General features: G+C 40.1%; 1 protein-coding gene across 1 annotated transcript; it reads left to right on the top strand.

Moving 5' to 3' along the window:
- The first annotated feature begins 11,234 nt into the window (after nt 1–11,234).
- On the top strand, nt 11,235–14,693 carry LOC306877998 (zymogen granule membrane protein 16-like). The gene is made up of 5 exons (XM_079430076.1): nt 11,235–11,385; nt 12,160–12,293; nt 12,491–12,580; nt 12,851–12,992; nt 13,257–14,693. The coding sequence occupies exons 3-5, from the start codon at nt 12,526–12,528 to the stop codon at nt 13,573–13,575; spliced, it is 516 nt and encodes a 171-aa protein (XP_079286202.1). The 5' UTR covers nt 11,235–11,385; nt 12,160–12,293; nt 12,491–12,525; the 3' UTR covers nt 13,576–14,693.
- The last annotated feature ends 6,831 nt before the right edge of the window (nt 14,694–21,524 follow it).

Genomic DNA, 21,524 nt, shown 5'->3' with positions numbered 1-21,524 from the left:
GGGGCGGGCTCATGTAACTGTACAGCATGAACAGTACCATTTTTTTCATATTTTCGCTTATTTTGTCTTTCAGATTCATTGGAACAAGCTACATTGAGTTTCTCCAGCAACACTTTGTCTGGGTCAGTGGGATCTGAAAGGTATGGCTGAAGGTCACTTTGCATGCGGTCATTTTGCAGTCCAGTCAAAACGGCGTGCAAGAACATATTCTGAACTAGGGCGGGATCATATTTCAACCCCGAGTCATCCTCCTGAGGTGTTTCTCTAGTGCGCTGAGCTTCTGTGGTGAGCTGCTTATATAATTCAGTCACATTTTTCTCCTGATAATGAGAAAGTATCCACCTTAGCATTGGGAGTGTCAGCCCTGCCTTCCCCTCAAGATAGCTCCACAGCTGAAGCCCTGGTGTGATAGCCCTGATGACAGAATCTACCATTTCCTGTTCTGCATACCCCTTTTTGAGTCCACCTTCTATCTGCCGTGCCAGACTGGAGAATGAGAGCCGATCCTTCTGCCCTAGCTCTCCTATTAGACCAGAAATTTTGAAGTCTTTCTGCCAAGTTGAGGCAACTTGTCTCTGAGATGTGGGTGAAGAATAAACTGGGTTCTGGGCTGCATATGTCTGTCTGTCTGCTGTATTTTGTAATGCAGTGGGGCTAATATACATGGTAGAAAACAATTCAGCTGTACTCTCTCCACTTTCTTGTATTATTCTCTGGGCTGTGTTAACGTCTCCAAGTTTAATTTCCTCCCTCTCTGTATCTTTTTCAGGAGCATTAATTGTGATTCCCGTGATCTGGCTCAGTTTGTCATTAATTGTTAACAGTTCAAGCTCAGCTCTCAGTAAATAGTTACTAAGGAGGCTCAACAGGAATAAACGAGTCATATTTGTCTCATCTTATCGTGTTAGGTGAAGAAAGACACTGAGTTTTGTCAATTTTTCCCATGATAGTGTGCATAATTTCTCATAAATTTCCTCCTGAAGATGTTAAGCTCCTCCATTTCTGCTGCTATGTAGACAGGCCGTTGAGAGTGGTGTTTCACTTTCTGACTTGACTTGACCGCCGCTGGTATCAGACTGAATCTCTAGCACACGCACTGCTCAATCAGATCTTTTCTGCCACTCGTCCTGACTGCCTCACCCTGTAGCTCATCTGGTTCGCTAATGAGGGATGATGTTGCTTGATGGGCTCTGCCGGTAAGGGAGTCACTCCACCGAACATCGATCCCAGCGGTGCCTCCAAAATTGTAGCGCTACTGGAAAGAAGTGTAAAAGAATTAACGACAGAATTAATTTACATTTCATTTCATTTACTGAGAATGAAATCAATGAGAGCATATGCACACTACAACAACTCAATACACTTCATGGTCAACACATGCATCATTCATTCACATGTATGGCTTTTGCATAGTAATAACTGGCTATAACATGGACAACTTGAAACACTTTTCATACTCAGCTTTTACAATTACCAAAATGACACTCAATCTCATATATTTCACCAGAAGATTAAAGCTTCGAAGATATGCATATAACCACCAAAAATATCAAGATATATATATAAAATTTTCACTAGTATTTAACCTTAATCACATATATAACCTTTATAACATGAAATTGACGATGTAAAAATACATTTAGAATGCAATCCATATTCTCAGTTTAGAACATGCAGCTCAGTTCGTTGTCTGATGTATTGCATTGAATGACGAGACATATGAAATTCACTCTTCAAATACATTCACTCAAATGTACCGCATAACACACAGTTAATAGCCATCACCGCCGATTAAACGACCACGTATGTAAATTGAAGATAATTCTTAACGCTAAGCAATATTATCTCTTATAGATTCTAATAATATTTCTACTTTAACCATTCATTATATTTGGTGGGCTTTCGTGCACCTATGCTAATCATGTGCTCAACTGCACTGAACTCACGACACTCTTAATAAAGTATCAAATAACAGTTTTCAACACATACAACTCACTTATATTATTTCAAACAGTGTTTATTCTCAGATCGACAGTATATTTTGTGCATTCTACTTTGTAGTTACCTGGAAAGAAGTGTAAAAGAATTAACGACAGAATGCTGGTGTGATGGCTTCACGTGTCTGCATTTACTGAGAATGAAGCACCATCACGGGTGCGCACCCTGACCCAATGTTGATACAGATTGGCCAGGTTCTGCCACGATTCAATCACAGCGCACGCCCTCACCTGAATACTAATCACACCCACCTGATACTCATTATCACTCTCATCATCAGCCTCTATAAAGACACACACCGACCAACACTAGATGTCCAGTCTCGTTTCAACGAAGAGGACTACCAAGCTGTCACCAGTCAAGTGCAGTATCTACCTGAAAGACTATTCTGATTGTTACTTACCCATTCTCCTCGCTCCTAGGAATCCTCCCGAGTCTGCTCCGGGGTTATCCGCTCCGAGGAACTCCCAGGTCTCCATCCAGTCGACGGTGTGTGTCACCAGCTCACGCCACGACCCCTGCTCCTTCTAGAAAGAAGGACACCCACGATCACAATCCACGCCTTCTACTAGCACTCAAGCCTTTGAACCACTCACCTGAGGTTCTGCATTCCGTCGATCATTAAACACACCTTTTGGAAGTCTGTTGTCCTGTCCTCATTCCGTAACAGAAGACTGGACCAAAACCGACGATCGACAGGATGAGCAACACGGACCCTTTCCAGGAATTGGTGGACATTCTGAAGCAAACGCTCTCTTCAACACCAGCTTCTTCCAGTCCCGGTACTTCCGCGGCGACTTCTTCTCCTCCGGTAACCAGTTCGATGGCTCGACCAGCGCCCTACGCTGGTTCGGCGGAGGATTGCAATGGGTTCCTCCTACAGTGCAGTCTGGCATTTGAGTTGCAACCTCACTTGTTCCCTACGGAGAAATCAAGAATTGCCTTCATCATTAATCATCTGCAAGGCAAAGCGTTGCAGTGGGCTGGTACCATTTGGGCACAAGGCGGCAATATAACTCAATCTTCCCAAGCGTTCATTCAGCATTTTCGGGATGTGTTCGGAAAACCCGCGTATGATACCTCTGTCTCCGACCAGCTTTATCATCTGCGCCAGAATAACAGATCCATCCAGGAGTATGCCCTACAGTTCCGGACTCTCGCGGCTGCCAGCGGATGGAACGAGTGTGCCCTTCTTACCACCTATCGGCAGGGATTAGAGCCGCATCTTCGACTCCAACTAGCCGCGTTCGACGATGCCCTGGGACTAGAAGGGCTAATCCAACATTCCATCCGATGTGCTACTCGTATGAATGCTTGCTGGCTTGAACTCAACCCCAGTGGCCTACCTAGGGTCTACTCCACGCTCCCCGTCACACAAGGCCTCCCAGAATCAGCTCCTGAACCTATGAATATCGACAATTCTCGTCTCTCACCTCATGAAAGAACCAGAAGGTTTGCAAACGGACTCTGCCTGTACTGTGGGGAGAGAGGACACCTACGAGCCGCCTGCCCAGTAAGACCATCCCGCTTCGTGGTGAGTGCGCTAAGCTCCGAAATTCCAAATCTCAAACCACTGACGACAGAGGTTCTCCTTATGGGTCCTACTTTCTCCCTTTCAGTCATTGCCCTCCTCGACTCTGGGTCAGCGGGGAATTTCATCTCGGGCAGTCTCTGTCGCCGGCTTGGTCTCACTACCACCATCACCCCAAAGAAATACCAGATCCAATCGGTGACTGGGAAGGCGGTCAGCCGTAAGTACGTTAACAGATGGTCTAACCCTGTACATATTAAAATAGGTTTGCTCCATGAGGAGGCGATTCAACTGTTGGTACTCGATGGCTCTACGGCTGACATTATTCTAGGACGCCCCTGGTTATTGCAGCATAACCCCATTATCTCATGGAAAACGGGTGAGATTCTTAAATGGGGTGAATCGTGTTTTCCCAAATGTTTCCCTCATGCACCGAGCCCGGTACGGCCAGCTTCTGACTCATTAAGTTTACTCACCACTTCCATAGAAAGTCCTCCTGACAAAGAATCCACTGAAATTCCTCCGTGCTATTACCAATTCAGAGATGTTTTCTGCCCCCAGAAGGCCTCACAGTTGCCTCCTCACCGACCCTGGGACTGCTCCATCGACCTCCTTCCGGGTGAGCCAGTGCCTCGAGGAAGGATCTATCCTTTATCCATCCCTGAGCAGAAGGCCATGGAGGAGTACATCGAGGAGGCTCTTAAACAAGGATACATCCGTCCCTCCACGTCCCCTGCCTCTTCTAGCTTTTTCTTCGTCGCTAAGAGGGACGGCGGATTAAGGCCATGCATTGATTATCGAGCCCTGAATCAGATCACGGTTAAGTTCCGGTATCCGCTTCCCCTCGTCCCAGCCGCATTAGAACATCTGCAAGGTGCCACCGTGTTCACCAAGTTAGACCTCCGCAGCGCCTACAATCTTGTCAGAATACGTGAGGGGCACGAATGGAAGACCGCCTTCGTCACCCCTACCGGCCACTACGAATATCTCGTTATGCCCTATGGGCTTGTCAACGCCCCCTCCGTATTCCAAGATTTCATGCACGAGGTGCTCCGGGAGTTCCTCCATAAGTTTGTATTGGTCTATATCGATGATATCCTTATTTACTCCCAGAGTATGGCTGAACATCGTCGCCACGTTGCGGAGGTCCTGCAACGCCTGAGGGAGTTCAACCTGTTCCTGAAGGCAGAGAAATGCTTGTTCCATCATCCCTCAGTGCAGTTCCTTGGTTACCACATCAGCCACGATGGTATCCGGATGGACGAGGGGAAGGTAAGAGCTATCCGCGAGTGGCCCACTCCTGACACCATCAAGGGACTCCAACGATTTCTGGGATTTGCTAACTTTTATCGCCGCTTCATTCACAATTATAGCTCCATAGCCAGTCCTTTAACCCACCTCCTTCGAGGTAAACCCAAATCCCTCGTCTGGACAGCGGCTTCAACAACGGCCCTCCAAGAATTAAAGGACGCCTTCACTCGGGCCCCTATCCTGGTCCATCCTGATCCCGAGAAACCCTTCATCGTTGAAGTGGACGCCTCCACGTCAGGAGTGGGCGCCGTTCTGTCCCAAAGGCAGGGGACACCACCACGACTCCATCCATGTGCCTTCTTCTCCCGTAAGCTCAGCCCGGCGGAGAGAAATTACGATATAGGCAATCGGGAGCTACTTGCCATCAAGCTCGCCTTGGAGGAATGGAGACATTGGTTGGAGGGCGCCCAACATCCCTTCACAGTCCTAACAGATCATAAGAATCTTCAATATCTCAGAGAAGCCAAGAGACTGAATCCCAGACAGGCCAGATGGGCATTATTTTTCACACGTTTCGATTTCTCCATATCCTATAGACCCGGTTCCAAGAATGTCGCTGCCGATGCCCTTTCCCGCCAGTTTGAATCCCACGAGGAGAGCAATGAAGACCCAGAACCCATCCTTCCCGAGACCCTTTTTATCTGTCCCATCCAGTGGACCTCTCCTTCCGTCCCCTCCTCCAATGTCTCTTCCAACACTCCGCCGGGCTGCCCACCGGGTGCTCAGTATGTTCCCAGAACCCAACGTACTCCGCTCATCCATTCCGTGCACTCATCTCTTGGCACTGGCCACCCAGGGACCAACAACACCCTCTCGCTGCTAAGAGAGCACTTCTGGTGGCCCAACATGGGCAGAGATGTTCGAAGGTTTGTCCAGGGCTGTAAAGACTGTGCCATGTCAAAGACCCCATGACATCTGCCAGCCGGTAAGCTACTTCCTCTGCCCGTTCCCAACCGGCCGTGGTCACACCTGGGAGTCGACTTTGTCACGGAACTGCCACCATCTGACAGAAATACTTGCATACTGGTTATTGTTGACCGCTTCTCCAAGGCATGTCGATTACTTCCCCTCAAGGCCCTTCCCACCGCCATCAAGACTGCAGAGTTGATGTTTAATCATGTATTCAGATACTTTGGAATCCCAGAGGACGTTGTGTCTGATAGAGGTCCTCAGTTCGTGTCCAGGGTTTGGAGGGCCTTCTTTAAACTCCTAGGTGTGACCATCAATCTGTCCTCTGGTTACCATCCCCAGACGAACGGGCAGACAGAGAGGAAGATACAGGAGGTAGCCCGGTTCCTTCGGACATTCTGTCACGGCCACCAGAACTCCTGGAACCAGTTCATCGGATGGGCCGAGTATGCCCAGAACTCCCTTCGCCAACCCACCACAGGTATGACTCCATTTCAATGTATACTCGGTTTCCAGCCACCCATGTTCCCTTGGTCTGGGGAACCCTCAGACGTACCTGCTGTGGATCACTGGTTCCGGGAGAGCGAGAGGGTCTGGGACAGCGCTCATCACCACCTCCAGCGCGCAGTGAGTAGACGTAAGTTGACAGCCGACCTTCGCCGATCCGAAGCTCCCACCTACCGTCCGGGGCAGAAGGTCTGGCTGTCCACCAGAGACATCAGATTACGTCTACCCTGTAAAAAACTTAGTCCCAGATTTGTTGGTCCCTTCCCCATACTCAAACAAATCAACCCTGTCACTTACCAGCTTCAGCTCCCTTCACAATACAGAATTCACCCCACATTTCACGTTTCCCTGTTGAAGCCTTACCACTCTCCTGTCTCTTCCCCCACAGAACCTGGCTCCACGGAAGAACCCCCTCTCCCGCTGATCCTGGAGGATGGAACGGTCCACCAGGTTAAGGAGATTTTGGACTCCCGACGCCGAGGCGGCAGGTTGGAATACCTCATCGACTGGGAGGGTTACGGTCCGGAGGAGAGGTCTTGGATACCTAAAGAGGATGTTCTGGATCCAATTCTTCTTGAAGAATTCCATGCCAGTCACCCAGAGCGTCCAGCCCCTAGGGGAAGGGGTAGACTGCCACGGCGTCGGGGTCCTCGGCCCTCGGGAGCGGGCCGTGGAGAGGGGGGTAATGATACAGATTGGCCAGGTTCTGCCACGATTCAATCACAGCGCACGCCCTCACCTGAATACTAATCACACCCACCTGATACTCATTATCACTCTCATCACCAGCCTCTATAAAGACACACACCGACCAACACTAGATGTCCAGTCTCGTTTCAACGAAGAGGACTACCAAGCTGTCACCAGTCAAGTGCAGTATCTACCTGAAAGACTATTCTGATTGTTACTTACCCATTCTCCTTGCTCCTAGGAATCCTCCCGAGTCTGCTCCGGGGTTATCCGCTCCGAGGAACTCCCAGGTCTCCATCCAGTCGACGGTGTGTGTCACCAGCTCACGCCACGACCCCTGCTCCTTCTAGAAAGAAGGACACCCACGATCACAATCCACGCCTTCTACTAGCACTCAAGCCTTTGAACCACTCACCTGAGGTTCTGCATTCCGTCGATCATTAAACACACCTTTTGGAAGTCTGTTGTCCTGTCCTCATTCCGTAACAAATGTCATGCAAGTATGCCTATTGAAAATAATTAATTTACTAATTGCACAAAATATATTTTCCTTCTCATAAACACAAATAACAAATTAAATACTGTTTTACAATATTAGAAAAATAACATTAACCAGTTTTATACTAACTTAAGGAACTTAATCACCATATCCCACTTACACAAACTCAGCTGTCAATGGACAAATGAATGCATGCATGCCAGTTCATTCTTTCCCCATCATGTTTGGACTTGATGCATTTGTAACATTGTCAAAAGTATTCTGGTTGTGGTTTGGTAAGTGAATAATGCTAGAACTTTAGTGACACTTTTCTAAATGTGTGTTTGGACTATGCAAATAAGTTCCTCAAGAGGAAAAAAGGGTGGGCCACACCATGTAGCCCCACTCTGATGGAAACAGCCAATCACAGCCTGGAAACGGGGAAGCTCCAGATTGCAATCTCCTCCTCATCGGAAAGATATAAAGGTACCTTCCCAAAAGGTATGGCATGTCAAGAGAGACACTAACAGAAACACCTCTGTTCTGAGTCTGAGTACTGCAATGGAAAAGACGTTAACAGATACACTCTTATGAGTCTGAGCCCTGTATGGGTGAAACGATAGCAGATCAACCCACCGAGTCTCCGGCCTCCTTCAGAGAAGGCAGCAACAGACACACCCATTCTGAGTCTCCGGCCTGCAAAGGGGAGACTGCAACAGATCAACCTCTGTTCTGAGTCTCTGGCACGTACAGGGGACACTAACAGAACAACAGGTTATGAGTCTTCGGCCTGTTACAGGGAAAGCAGCAACAGAAACAATCTTGCATCCTGAGAGACAGAAATATCAACGTTCTGAGCCTCTGGCCAATGCGGGAAAAGGCAATTACAGATACCAAAGTCCTGAGTCTCCAGCTTGTGAGGCAGCAACAGATATGACCACATTCTAAGCCTCCAGCCTGTGAGGAGAGAAATATTCTACGTTTAGTGTCTTGTCCAGCGAGACAACAACAGATGCAGCACACCCTGAGTCTCTACCCTTGAGAAACAAAAACGGATTTACCAAGTTCTGAGTCTCTAGCCCAGCGAGGCAGAAGACATTTGCAACAAGGTTAAGCTCCGGAGAGCAACCCTTCACTTCAAGGTACTTTTGCTTGCGTGTTCCAGGCAAGGACCTTCTGCACCTATTCCAGGACCCTTTGGTTCTCCAGGAGATCAGCATCATACAGCAATTCATGTTCAAGGCTGTTGAAACTGATTCCTGCTCCCTTTCCCACTGCATTGTTACCAGCAGAACCAGTGGAAGAAGACACCACCACTGGACTGCTCACCTGATCTCAGAGAACCTAAATATCACTTATTAATTTGTCTTCCAGAGAGCTTGGCATTGTTGTGTATTACCAGTATATGCAATTCTAATTTACATTAGATATTATACAGCTGATGTCAGTTGATAGCAAATGATTTAGTAATTTAGACTTCAAAAACATTCCAGAGAACTAAATTACCCTCAATACCAGACACCAGCGGCCTGGCTGACCAGTGGACTACCTCCACGATTACAACACACATAACACACACGCATAGAGGCATTTCCTTTATTTAGACCATAATTTATCAGTTACAAAGGTATCTGGTATAGGCATGTGTCGTTTGCATGTTTCCTTATTATATTAGCCTAGTGACCACTCGTTATTTGTATTAGTAAGATCTAAACACTCATATTCAGGTGTATGAATGTATCTCTGGTTTAATATCTTTTAGATTTCTCTTTCTTGATATCAAAATGACCTGCTCTTTATTTCTCAAACAATGATGCACACTGTGACATCGTGCAATGCATCATACTATTCTTATGGTACTGTGGGAAGAATTACACAGATTGAGCAGAAAAGTCATAAAACATGCAAGCTTCCGAGCTTCTGCCAGTTTTAAGTCCAGTAACTTTGGCGATTCACTTTGGGCCAATCAACCCATGGCTGGAATGACGAAGCTTTCACTCCTAAAGGAATTCATCAGGAATCTATGCATTATACATGCAGCAGGACACTTTACTCAGCATCAACAAACCAGTGCAAGTAACCGCTTGTTAACTATTTAGATGTGCTTCTAGGCTTCGACCCCTTTTGATTAAGGTGATGTAATTCTTTGATGGTTCTAATAGGTTGTGTTTAGCTGATGTGCAAATCCTGCCATTATGCTCTCTCTTGCGCGCGTTTAATGTGTGTATGTTTGTGTTTAGTTCAATGTTACATGTTCCCCTGTAGTGTAGTTTAATAAACATCCATATGTATTCACACTTGGTTGTCTGTGTCTGCGGCTCACAGAAAGTCACTTCAACGTTCCGGTTTTGTTGCATGCTCTATGAGCAATGTATTAGTAAGGAAATACATTTTCCGTGGCCAGATAAATAGTTTTCCTTAGAGTCAATAGACGATTAAAACTGTCCGTACTGCGGACGAACAAATCATTTTATTGTACTATTAATGCTACAGTTAATTCCTGAAGATGAATATATAATTGATAACAACCCGTTATGATTATGTTAATCTCACTTTGAGCTAATTTGTTACATACACCCAAACTGGATTCTCGAACAAAGGCCAGCAAAGGTTTTCTGCGCCGTTTCAAACACTGCAACTATGAGTGCTGTGAGTGGCTAACAGCTAGCACTGAGCACAAGTAATTTTACTTTTTAATACGAGTAAAGAGACATGGAATTACAGGCGCATGGACTTTATTTACAAGTGACAGGTGAGTGCTTTATAATTTGATGAGTATTGTATCATGCGCATTGTTATGGAGGTGTACGTTGAGCATTGATAATACTGTGGTGTAGTTTGTGGATGTCCAGCATTTGTACAGTTTTGCTGCTGTGGACGCATCGTCATTTTAGAGTGACGTGAATGTGCATAGTGACCCATGTATTGGCGGATTACTTTTACTGATCCATGTAGGGAAATTTACTCTGCATACTCTGCACCCACCCTAATCTAGCCTACTGTTGAAATTGTTGATCAGCTGTGATTGATGTTGAGAGCCTGTGTGCGGCATAATATTCGCATTATATGCATATGGATGCGGTAGCTGTAACAGAGATGTGTATGATGCATGTAGTTTACAGTTGCTTACTGAAGGTCCTGACTGAAACCCTACGGTACGCTACTGAGTTTATTCCAATCCAAAAGTGAACAAAAACACAAGGAACAAGGCTTGGCAAAAACTTAAACAAGACTTGGCATTGCAGGGTAGGACAGGAGCAGAGCAAAGACAAGAAAACAACTAACCAACAGTAGGTTACACAATACAAAGCTAGACCAGAGACAAGGCCAACAAAAGGGCTACTTATATCAAATAATAGAGACACATGACAAGAACCAACCAATCAGATCATGACACATGATATATACATACAATTTGCAGTCATTTTTTACTTAAAAAAAAAAATAATAATAATCCTTTTTATTTTTTCCACCTGCATTTTTGGTAAGTACTTTTAGAATCGACTTACTCGACTTTTTGCTCACTCCACGTAAGTCAGAGCTGAAAATTGTGGCTTTCATTAAGTCATTAAGACACTAACAAACAAACAAACTAGCTAAATAAATAGTTGAATAATGAATTCTCAAATCTTATTTTTATATTGACACAGTTGTAGTTCTTTCAAACCTTGAAAAAAATGTCACACCTGATAGAATAAAAGAAGTTCAATAGCAACAAAAATGTGTTCCTTGTAGTCACTTCCTTAATGCTGGAGACAAGTAAATACATTTACAAGCTATATAACTGGTTTTGTTTTAGTGAAAGTGTTTATATACTAAATAGGAGGTTGTGTATCGACCTCAAAACTTCACACACAAACCTTGAATCTCATGTCACAGGCAGGGGAATTTCTGAAGTTGTTTAAGACAATTGGATTTTGAATGCCCCACCCCTTTTTTTCATACAGTAAACATCAATGTGGTAAGTCCATTTCAAGTCAACTTTACATTGCATATTTTGTCTTCAAACCTACACTCATGTACAAATACACAGATTTTACAGGGCAAAAAAATAATCTATTTTCCTTCTGGGTTATAATATGTTTTGTGTTCAGGTAATGCATGACAAAACTACTATCGTTTGAAGCAGAATGTCCTGTTTTGTTATATAAGCTCAAAATAGTGTGTGAGTTGAGTATTACTGAGAGAATGTACACACATACTAAGAATTATTTTCAACATGTTTAATGTGTTTCTTCAATATTTTTTCAACAAATTTTATTTTGTTACATTTTTTAATAAACTTCTAATTTTTTTATTATTTCTTTTTTTATATATATATTTTAGCTTTTTAAACAAATGCTTAAAATCAAATCGGGTGGAGCTGGTGGGAATGGTTAATAATGCTTTGAATAAAAAGTATGATTAAGAAAAAAATCTATTCATTTTTAATATTTTGATAAAAACTGAGTTTTGATCAACACATCTGATCAGCTTAGACTTGTCATAATTATTTTCTTAGTTTTTAATTACTTGTTAGGTTTTGTAATGCTCAGTTGATAAAAAAATAAAATAAGAGGACAAAATATTTTACTTGAAAAGGTTTACTAGAAAAATATCCTTTTATATTATATAATAGTAGTTCTGATAATTATCTGATATAAGTATTCATTCAGTTATTTATTCCCGAAATGTGTCATGTGATTTATGATACAAAACAAAAAGGAAATTCCTTCTTAAAATATTTTCCTTCCAGAAATACTCAAAAATGTTCCAAAACATTCCTCATCTAAAAGAATGAAAAGAAGAGGCTGGACCAGCAAGAGAGTATAAATGAAGGCTTAGTTTAACCATCCTACTCAAGGAACACCCTCTCAGGCTCAACTACAGGTAATGGCATCATATAACAATTAACAATACAATACTCTACATCATGAATACAATCTTAAATGTTTTAATAATTACCTATACATGTATTTATTTATTTGTGAATACAGAAAATTAGAAAATTAGTTTATTTTAAAAACAAATTGTAATTCAGCATTATTTGATGTATTAAAAATAGCAATCTATAATTTGCTATATAGATTCTCAGAGAGCAGTGGACAGAAAACAATCCAAAATGCTGCATCATTTTCTGGTACTCTCTGCCCTTTGTGCCATGAGCATGACCATGCGTGAGTATTACTAAGTGTTCAGCTCAATACAAATATGGTGCAATAAATAAATGACTAACTGATTATGCATCAAGTGCTTACTGTTTTTTTTTTGTACCACACTGTTAGAATAAGGCATTAAACACAGTTAAGGCACTGTTAGAATTAGGCATTAAAAGTAGCATATCAATGAATTTTTGAGCTGTATAACTGAAACGGTCAAAATCAAGGTTCCAATTGGAACCAACAAACAGCTGATCACTTACAGCTGATAATCTATTACCTTTTCAGCTTTACCTGATTTTTACTCATACTCCCCTGCTGCTGGGGATGGCAGTGGAACCGAATATTCCACTGCACATGAGGGTCGCATTACTGGAGTCAGAGTTTATGAGTATCCCAACAATGGATACTACAACAGCTACATCAATGGGTAGGTTTCCCCAAACACCACTAGATAGTCACACACTGGGTAACATCTTCTTATCAAGTAAAAAAGAGCCTGATCTGCCATAATTATTATACTGGTTACCTCACATAAAACAATTTTGCTACAAATTATACACTTTATATTTCAAACAGCATATTTAACATTCCATTTTCTGTTTTTATATTCTGTATTGTTTTTAATTGTCTAGTTGTATGATATTTAGCTCTGAATTAATTAACAGTAATGGTGTATACTGTATCTGTTTAGGATCCAGTTGAGATATGAGAGTAACTGGACAGAACTGGTTGGTGTGAGCTATTATGGCAATGAAAAGGAGATGACACTCTTCAACAATGAACATTTTGTTCAGATCTCTGGAAAGTATTATGCTGGTTACATCAGTGAGCTAATGTTTGTCACTAACGAGGGGCGCTCTTTTAAAGTGGGCCAGCCTTCTGGAATTTCATTTAACTTCTACCCGACCCACGATGGAAGTGAACTACGCTTCATCAGCGGTCGTCAGAATGGATTTGCCCTCACCTCCATTGGGGCTCATTGGGCTGTCTACTACAATTCCACTTCATAAAGTCAGAAATATCTCACAGGCTACACGTTATGTGTGTATGTGAGGAAAATGCCAGTTAACAAGTAGCACATTCGTGTTTTTCTTGCACTCGTTATGAGGGATGACATTTTGGGACTTTTTTTGAGCTGTCTGCATTATTAAAATGATTTCTGGTTAATAATTTACTGATTAAGTAATTAATTAAACACTGAGAAGACTGGAATTAAATTGTTTTATTCCTAATGATGCTTCAAGGGCTTCCCCTTTACCACAATAATTACTAAAGGCTCTTTTTACAATGATTTTATCTTGAGTTTTTTATTTTATTTTTTTCTTTCAATTTCAGGCACTTTTATTACACAGAGGTTGATTTTTATTAAATCTAATTATTAAACTTGAAGTGTTGAAGTTGATTTGAATTAAAACAACAGATAAATGTTTTTGTCATATGAAGATCACAATAAAACTGCCTTATTAAAACAATTACCATGCCTTTATAATTTATTTTTGTCATTTTTATATATATGTAACGAGTAACAATTTAAAAGATATGAGCGACAGGTTTAATATATCTATCTGTAAATATTTTGATGTTGATGACATTTATTGTGATTGTAATATAACCAATACATTTTGGGTTGATTTAAGTTTTAATATTTTTTTAACCCCTATTAATATGACCCACAGTTAAATCCTCAAAGATATTATTTATTTTTATTATGAAAACCCAAAATCATTATCTCTTGAATATGTTATTAATTTCTTTATTTGATGTGCAAAATTATTCATTCACGCGTAAAACTGGTTTATATCTCCTTTGTTTTCCTTTATTCTTGTTGAATTTTTCTCTTGTTTCATCCCTAAGGCTTATAAATAACAAAAATAACAGCAACAACAAATGCAATTTTTTTAATGCATTATGATTATATGAATATCATGATTATTCAAAGATATTTAATCCTTTTTTCTGTGTATATAATCTCATACTATGATGTACAGAAACCCATTATAGTTATGTTTTCTGTTTTTTTGTCATTATTATTGTCCATTGTTAAAGATACTACCTTTTTTCACTGAACTTGTATGTAATTATAAATTCTGCAGTAATAATAAAAAGAAAATAAGAGTGACAGGTACACAAACACCTCATAGCATCAGTAAATGGATACTATTTACTTAGTACATTTTCCTCCATGTTTGCAATGTTTGCAATATCTGCATAAAAAGAGACATCAATCAGCTGCTCTAAGATCTCGAAGACTGATGATTTTACACTTGAAAAATGTAAGTATTACTACTTAGAAATTAAGATTACCTCATAATGCATTGCTAGCCCATCCCAACACTTATAAACAATAATAATGATAAATTCTGACCAATAATTAACTATATTTTTTAGTAAAACAAACAAATTGTATTTTGTTTTTCATATGCCATAGCTATGCATGACTACACACTAGACCAGAGGAGGGAAAACTATGGCCCGCTGAACACCGGCCCACGAAGGAGTTTTTAAAAATACTACATTTGAATAGGGATGGGTATCGTAAACATTTTATCGATACCGATACCGATACCAATACTGCTTATCGATACCGGTACTTATCGATACTGTTATCGATAATATTCGGTGCAAAAGATATGTGAAAAGTTGTTGAAAATTTCAAGGTTTTTTATTACTGCTGAACTTTAGCAACTGTATTAAAGTTCTTCAGTCAGGAGCAGTGAGTTATTTTTCTCTTTGTGTTTTATTTTATTAACATTAAAGGGGACCTATTATGCAAAAATAACTTTTATAAGGTGTTTCAACACAGTTGTGTGGCCGCAGTGTGTCAAAACAACCAGCCTATAATGTTAAAAATCCACCAACTCATTTTTTATAAAACCAATAAATCATAAACAGTCTCTCCAAAATTTGTGACGCTCACTGCCCTATTAGCATAAACACAGCACTGAATGAGAAGCTGCAGTCTGCCATTACTGGAGATATACAATTTGTCAGTTCCAGACAAAGTAAGCATCACGCGTTTGTTTTCCAAATTGCCTTTCTGAAAGAGCTTCTTGGCACTCTGTTAGGCTAATTGCTAAGGCTATCATTGCCTCTGCCCGTTTTGACTGATGCTGCCTTCAAGTGCTACCAGAATGATCTTAAATAGGAATGTGGTAGTTAAAAGTTGCATATGAAAGCAATGTGAGTCAGTCGCTTGAAGTTGTCGAGCTCTTGATCAAAAGTGGGACTTATAAAGTTTGTGATAGCATGAGACCAGCTATGTTGTTATTTTTATCCCGCCGTGCTCCCCGTCTGTGTAATTCATAAACGCAAATTTATTATGCACAGTATAATCAGATCACTGACTTTGAAACAGAGTTTTATGTTTTCTGTTAAGATAACAGGCTTGTACTAATAGTGGAATGTTTATTTGCAAAGGTTAGCACTGCTAATGCGTAGCTTGAGCTCTTGAAGCACCGCCCTCTTTTCCGGGAGCATCAGCTCATTTGCATTTAAAAAAACATACTCAAATTCAGCGCGTTTTGGCTCATACCTTAAAAGTGGCAATTTTAACAAGCTATAAAAATTTATCTGTGGGGTATTTTGAGTGACTTATTTTACATCTTGTTAAAAGGGGCATAATAGGTCCCCTTTAAAGGTATAGTTTACCGATAAATTAAAATTGTGTCAACATTTACTCACTCTCAAGTTGTTTTAAACCTGAATGAGTTTCCTTCTTCTGTTAAACATAAGTTATTTTGAAGAATGTCAGAAACCAAACAGTTGCTGGTCCCCAGTGAATCCACATTTTTCAAAATATCTTCTTTTGTGCTCAGCACAAGGATACAAATTAATACAGGCTTGGTACAACATGACAGTGAGTAAATAATGACATAATTAAAATTTTTGGGTGAACAATCAGCAGCATGTTTAGTACTGTCCCTTTAAGACCTGCATGCATCTGTTTCTCTCTCAACTGTTGAATTTCACTTTAGAAATAACTAACTGTGTTTATATTGCAACACCTCCTTTTTTTAAAAGATGTTACTCTGAGGGAGTTCAACAGAAGATCGACTGGTACTGAATAATAAAACCACTTCATCAAACAAATAATCTTTTTTGTGTGCATATATACACTCGCCTAAAGGATTATTAGGGACACCTGTTCAATTTCTCATTAATGCAATTATCTAATCAACCAATCACATGGCAGTTGCTTCAATGCATTTAGGGGTGTGGTCCTGGTCAAGACAATCTCCCGAACTCCAAACTGAATGTCAGAATGGGAAAGAAAGGTGATTTAAGCAATTTTGAGCGTGGCATGGTTGTTGGTGCCAGACGGGCCGGTCTGAGTATTTCACAATCTGCTCAGTTACTGGGATTTTCACGCACAACCATTTCTAGGGTTTACAAAGAATGGTGTGAAAAGGGAAAAACATCCAGTATGCGGCAGTCCTGTGGGCGAAAATGCCTTGTTGATGCTAGAGGTCAGAGGAGAATAGGCAGACTGATTAAAGCTGATAGAAGAGCAACTTTGATTGAAATAACCACTCGTTACAACCGAGGTATGCAGCAAAGCATTTGTGAAGCCACAACACGCACAACCTTGAGGCGGATGGGCTACAACAGCAGAAAACCCCAACGGGTACCACTCATCTCCACTACAAATAGTTAAAAGAGGCTACAATTTGCACGAGCTCACCAAAATTGGACGGTTGAAGACTGGAAAAATGTTGCCTGGTCTGATGAGTCTCGATTTCTGTTGAGATATTCAGATGGTAGAGTCAGAATTTGGCGTAAACAGAATGAGAACATGGATCCATCATGCCTTGTTACCACTGTGCAGGCAGGTGGTGGTGGTGTAATGGTGTGGGGGATGTTTTCTTGGCACACTTTAGGCCCCTTAGTGCCAATTGGGCATCGTTTAAATGCCTTACCTGAGCATTGTTTCTGACCATGTCCATCCCTTTATGACCACCATGTACCCATCCTCTGATGGCTACTTCCAGCAGGATAATGCACCATGTCACAAAGCTCGAATCATTTCAAATTGGTTTCTTGAACATGACAATGAGTTCACTGTACTAAAATGACCCCCACAGTCACCAGATCTCAACCCAATAGAGCATCTTTGGGATGTGGTGGAACGGGAGCTTCGTGCCCTGGATGTGCATCCCACAAATCTGCATCAACTGCAAGATGCTATCCTATCAATATGAGCCAACATTTCTAAAGAATGCTTTCAGCACCTTGTTGAATCAATGCCACGTAGAATTAAGGCAGTTCTGAAGGCGAAAGGGGGTCAAACACAGTATTAGTATGGTGTTCCTAATAATCCTTTAGGGGAGTGTATATATATTTGCATATATATATATACACATATATATATATATATATATATATATATATATATATTGTAGCGGGCTGAAGAATCACACAAGGGGTTGAGGGTTAACAGAAACCCCAGAGGGTGTATTTTATTAATAGTTCCTTGTGTGGGGAAGTGCCAATGTGTCTTTAGTGCACATCGTTCCTCTCCCCGGTGTGGGTGCTCCGTGCGTCGTGCTCGTGCTCCAATCCCGGGGCTGTTCGGTCATGCACTGGTGTCTGCTTGGCACAGGAAAAAAAGACAAAGGTTAGTTGGCTTCGCTCAGGAGTCATCGCTCAACCTGTCCTTCGGCGAGGCGGCTTTTGTATCCCTCGCCGAAGTGGCGTCAGCTGTGCCCGACCAGCCCGCGGTGATTGGGAACAGGTGTTTCTCCTCTGTTTCCAGGGCGACGCTGATAGGTGCTCGGGACGCATGTCACAATATATATATATATATATATATATATATATATATATTTGCCACAACAATAAACAATATAAAGTCTTTGTGCATAAAGAGCCAATTTAATCAATGAAACTTATCATGAGTGATCAGAGTTAGATGAAATGAAATGATGATGGAGATGAGCTGAGATGAGTAACAATTCCAGATGTTATTTGAGAGTGATGCCATTTTATACTCCTGTAATCCAGTGCGTGCGAAGTGAAGATAATCTGTATCGATCATAGACTCAATGAATCAACATTAGCCATTGTAATCATTGTAAACAGTCACAGTCAAATAATACTCACGTTTGAGCATAAACTTAAACAGTTCTCAAAAAGGACTTAGTATGAGTAGGCAGGTAGCAATGAGTTCAACCGCAAGGTTTCCCTCTACCAAAAACGTACTGTACGTTGCTTGGTGATTTTGCTTTAGAATCTTTAACTCTGTTTTTCTCGAAATCAGATCTGCTGCCTCTATTGCCTTCAAACGGCTATAGCTCAGTCATTTTTTTTCCCGATTCCAAAAAGTCATACATTATATCATTTTGAAGGTATTTTAATGTTTAAAATTTTGCTGTTTTTAAAATTTACAATTTTAAAATTTGCGCATTCCGACTCATTTTGCCAGCACAGGTCACATTTATTTTTTATAATTATTACTTTATTTTATTTAGTTAGGTTTTCAATAACTTCATTTTAATTTTTCATTTATTTTGATATTTCTTTCTTTCTTTCTTTGTCTAAATGCCTTTATTTTTTGTTAAATACAGTTCTTAATACAACATATTTTACTGTTTAAACATGAATTTAACTCGTTTAACAAGCATTTTAGAAGTAAAAAAAAAAAACATTTAATTGTTGCAAAAAGACGATGCGGATCATTTAGGTGACTGACATTACATTCCCTTAGTTTGCTTTGCAATAGTTTGTCTTAAAATAAAATGATTTAAGCAAAGAAGCTGTTTTATAGATTAAAAAACATAAGCAAAACTATATTTTTCCAAAGAAATGCAAGTTGGCAGCACTGAGAACTACTCTTACCTGAAGAGGATGCAAAATATTCGTGCTCATTACAAGCGGGTTGTTGAGACTGTCCTGTCCCAGCAGCTGGGTTACACAAAAACTCATAAATAAAAATGTTTAAATAAATTTTTAAATAAAATAACCATGATTTTTTAGAGTACATGTACATAGACTACTATAAAAGCAACTGATGCAAGGTGGTAATCACTTAAGTTGGTCCACAAATGTGATTGCGCGAATGCTACGTTACTGCTTAACACTGGTCGGATCTGTCACCCCGCTTTATTCCGGGACTTTGCAATTTACAAATTAAATACTGATTCAGCCTCATTTACCAAGTTCAAGGCAGGTCCATAAAGCCAAGTTCAAGGGTCTAGTATAATTATTATATGTCTGCATTAACGCATCCTCTGTGAAGGCAGAGAAAACTCGCTGTGAAATGGGCTGAATGGCGCAATACGGCTGTGTTCATTGAGCTTATTAATGCCTTTATTTTCGTTAAATACAGTTCCTAATACAACATATTTTACCAATTAAACATGTGCATACAATATTTCATTTAATCTGGTTTAACAAGCATTTTAGAAGTATAATTAAATATTTATTTTTGCGAAAAGGCCAATGCGGATTTCATAAAAAAAAAGTGTGATTAATTAGCTAATTTTTTAAACGACTGCACCTTATATATATATATATATATATATATAAACGCTTATTTGTGACCTGTGCTGGCAAAATGAGTACAAATCAGTGAAATATGATTTTCAAACCCATGCTGATAAAAACAAAATGATCGCGCTGACTTTAATTTTCGATTACGTTAGAGCAGTTTGTGGAGTATGAGGCTGAATCAGCATTTCTCCACCATCTGCAAATATGCATTAAATCAGACAAAGTGGTTTAATAAAGGATGTTTTGATCTTGAGAAGTAAGAATATTTTAACACATTGGTGACAGAGGCATCCAGTGGAGAAAATACAGACATACAATTTAATGTGAATGAAATATAACTCTAATAATAAACAGAATATATGATAAATTAAAAATAATAATAATAATAGCTATATGGTAATAAAAATATAGATAGATTATTAGATAGATTATAATAGAATTATATATGTGCGAATATATTAGGAAGTTATGTACAAAATATAGAGAAAATAGAAATTATGAATGTGCTATTTTACAGATGAATAGCTTTCAGAAGTTATGTACAGATGTACAGTCCTGAGATGTTATGTATTGTTCAGGTGGAATATAGCCTGTGGGAAAAAGCTGTTCTTATGCCGTTCAGGAGTGACTTATCTGTGTAGAAATGCAAGAACAGAAACAATGTTTTTGTATTGAAGGCCAAAATAGATCTCAGTTAGGCTAATTCATACGCATGCATGCTCTTGTTTTCTTTTTTTGTAAGATGGCAGAAGTTATGCGACCGGAAACTGTAACGCATGAGCTTGCAAAAAGTTTCTCATGCACATGCGAAAAGCTTCTCATGAGCATGCAATGGTTTCTCGTTCACACCCTATAGTTTCTCCTGCGCATGCCAAAGTCTTAATTTTAACTCTGTAGGGGCTCCATAAAGATACTTGGAAACTTTTTAATTTGTGTTCATTTATTTCTCCTACTTGTCAGATGCCTTATAATGTGTAGATTTTATTATTTAATTTTGTTCAGATTTTCAATATTTTCAATATGGAAATCCAATATAAAATGGTAATTAATACATATAATGATAATTATGATGATGTCAATAAACTTCTCAAGGAATGACATGAATAAACAAAAGCATAAACCTATTTACTCCAGTATGAGACACATGACTTGTGAAAAAAATGAAGAAATCTCAGTGAAGACGAAGTAAACAAATAAAGTCTTATCCTTCATTAACTGAATGGAGTGTTTTATAGAGAAGCCACAAAAATGTTATGTAAATAAATTGTATAGACAGTTTGTATCAGGATATATTTTTAATTGATGCAAAATATTTGACATCAACCTATTTAAATTGGAATTCACAAAAAGGCTTATTGTTGTAAAAGGCAATAAATATGTTATATACTGTATAATACAAATGACAGGTGATTAGAATGCAACTATCAGTACCACGAATAAGTTTATTGTTGATCTCAACAATTGTTGAGAA

This window comes from Barbus barbus, assembly GCF_936440315.1.
Source record: "Barbus barbus genome assembly, chromosome: 12".
NCBI classification, from domain to species: domain Eukaryota; kingdom Metazoa; phylum Chordata; class Actinopteri; order Cypriniformes; family Cyprinidae; genus Barbus; species Barbus barbus.
The sequence above is the reverse complement of the archived record's forward strand: the minus strand, read 5'-3'. Positions and strand labels throughout refer to the sequence as shown.

Coding starts and splice junctions, on each gene's coding strand:
- LOC306877998 (XM_079430076.1), top strand. CDS start 12,526: ATGCTGCATCATTTTCTGGTACTCTCTGCCCTTTGTGCCATGAGCATG. Junction 12,581..12,850: donor TGCCATGAGCATGACCATGC/GTGAGTATTACT, acceptor TTACCTTTTCAG/CTTTACCTGATTTTTACTCA. Junction 12,993..13,256: donor TACAACAGCTACATCAATGG/GTAGGTTTCCCC, acceptor GTATCTGTTTAG/GATCCAGTTGAGATATGAGA.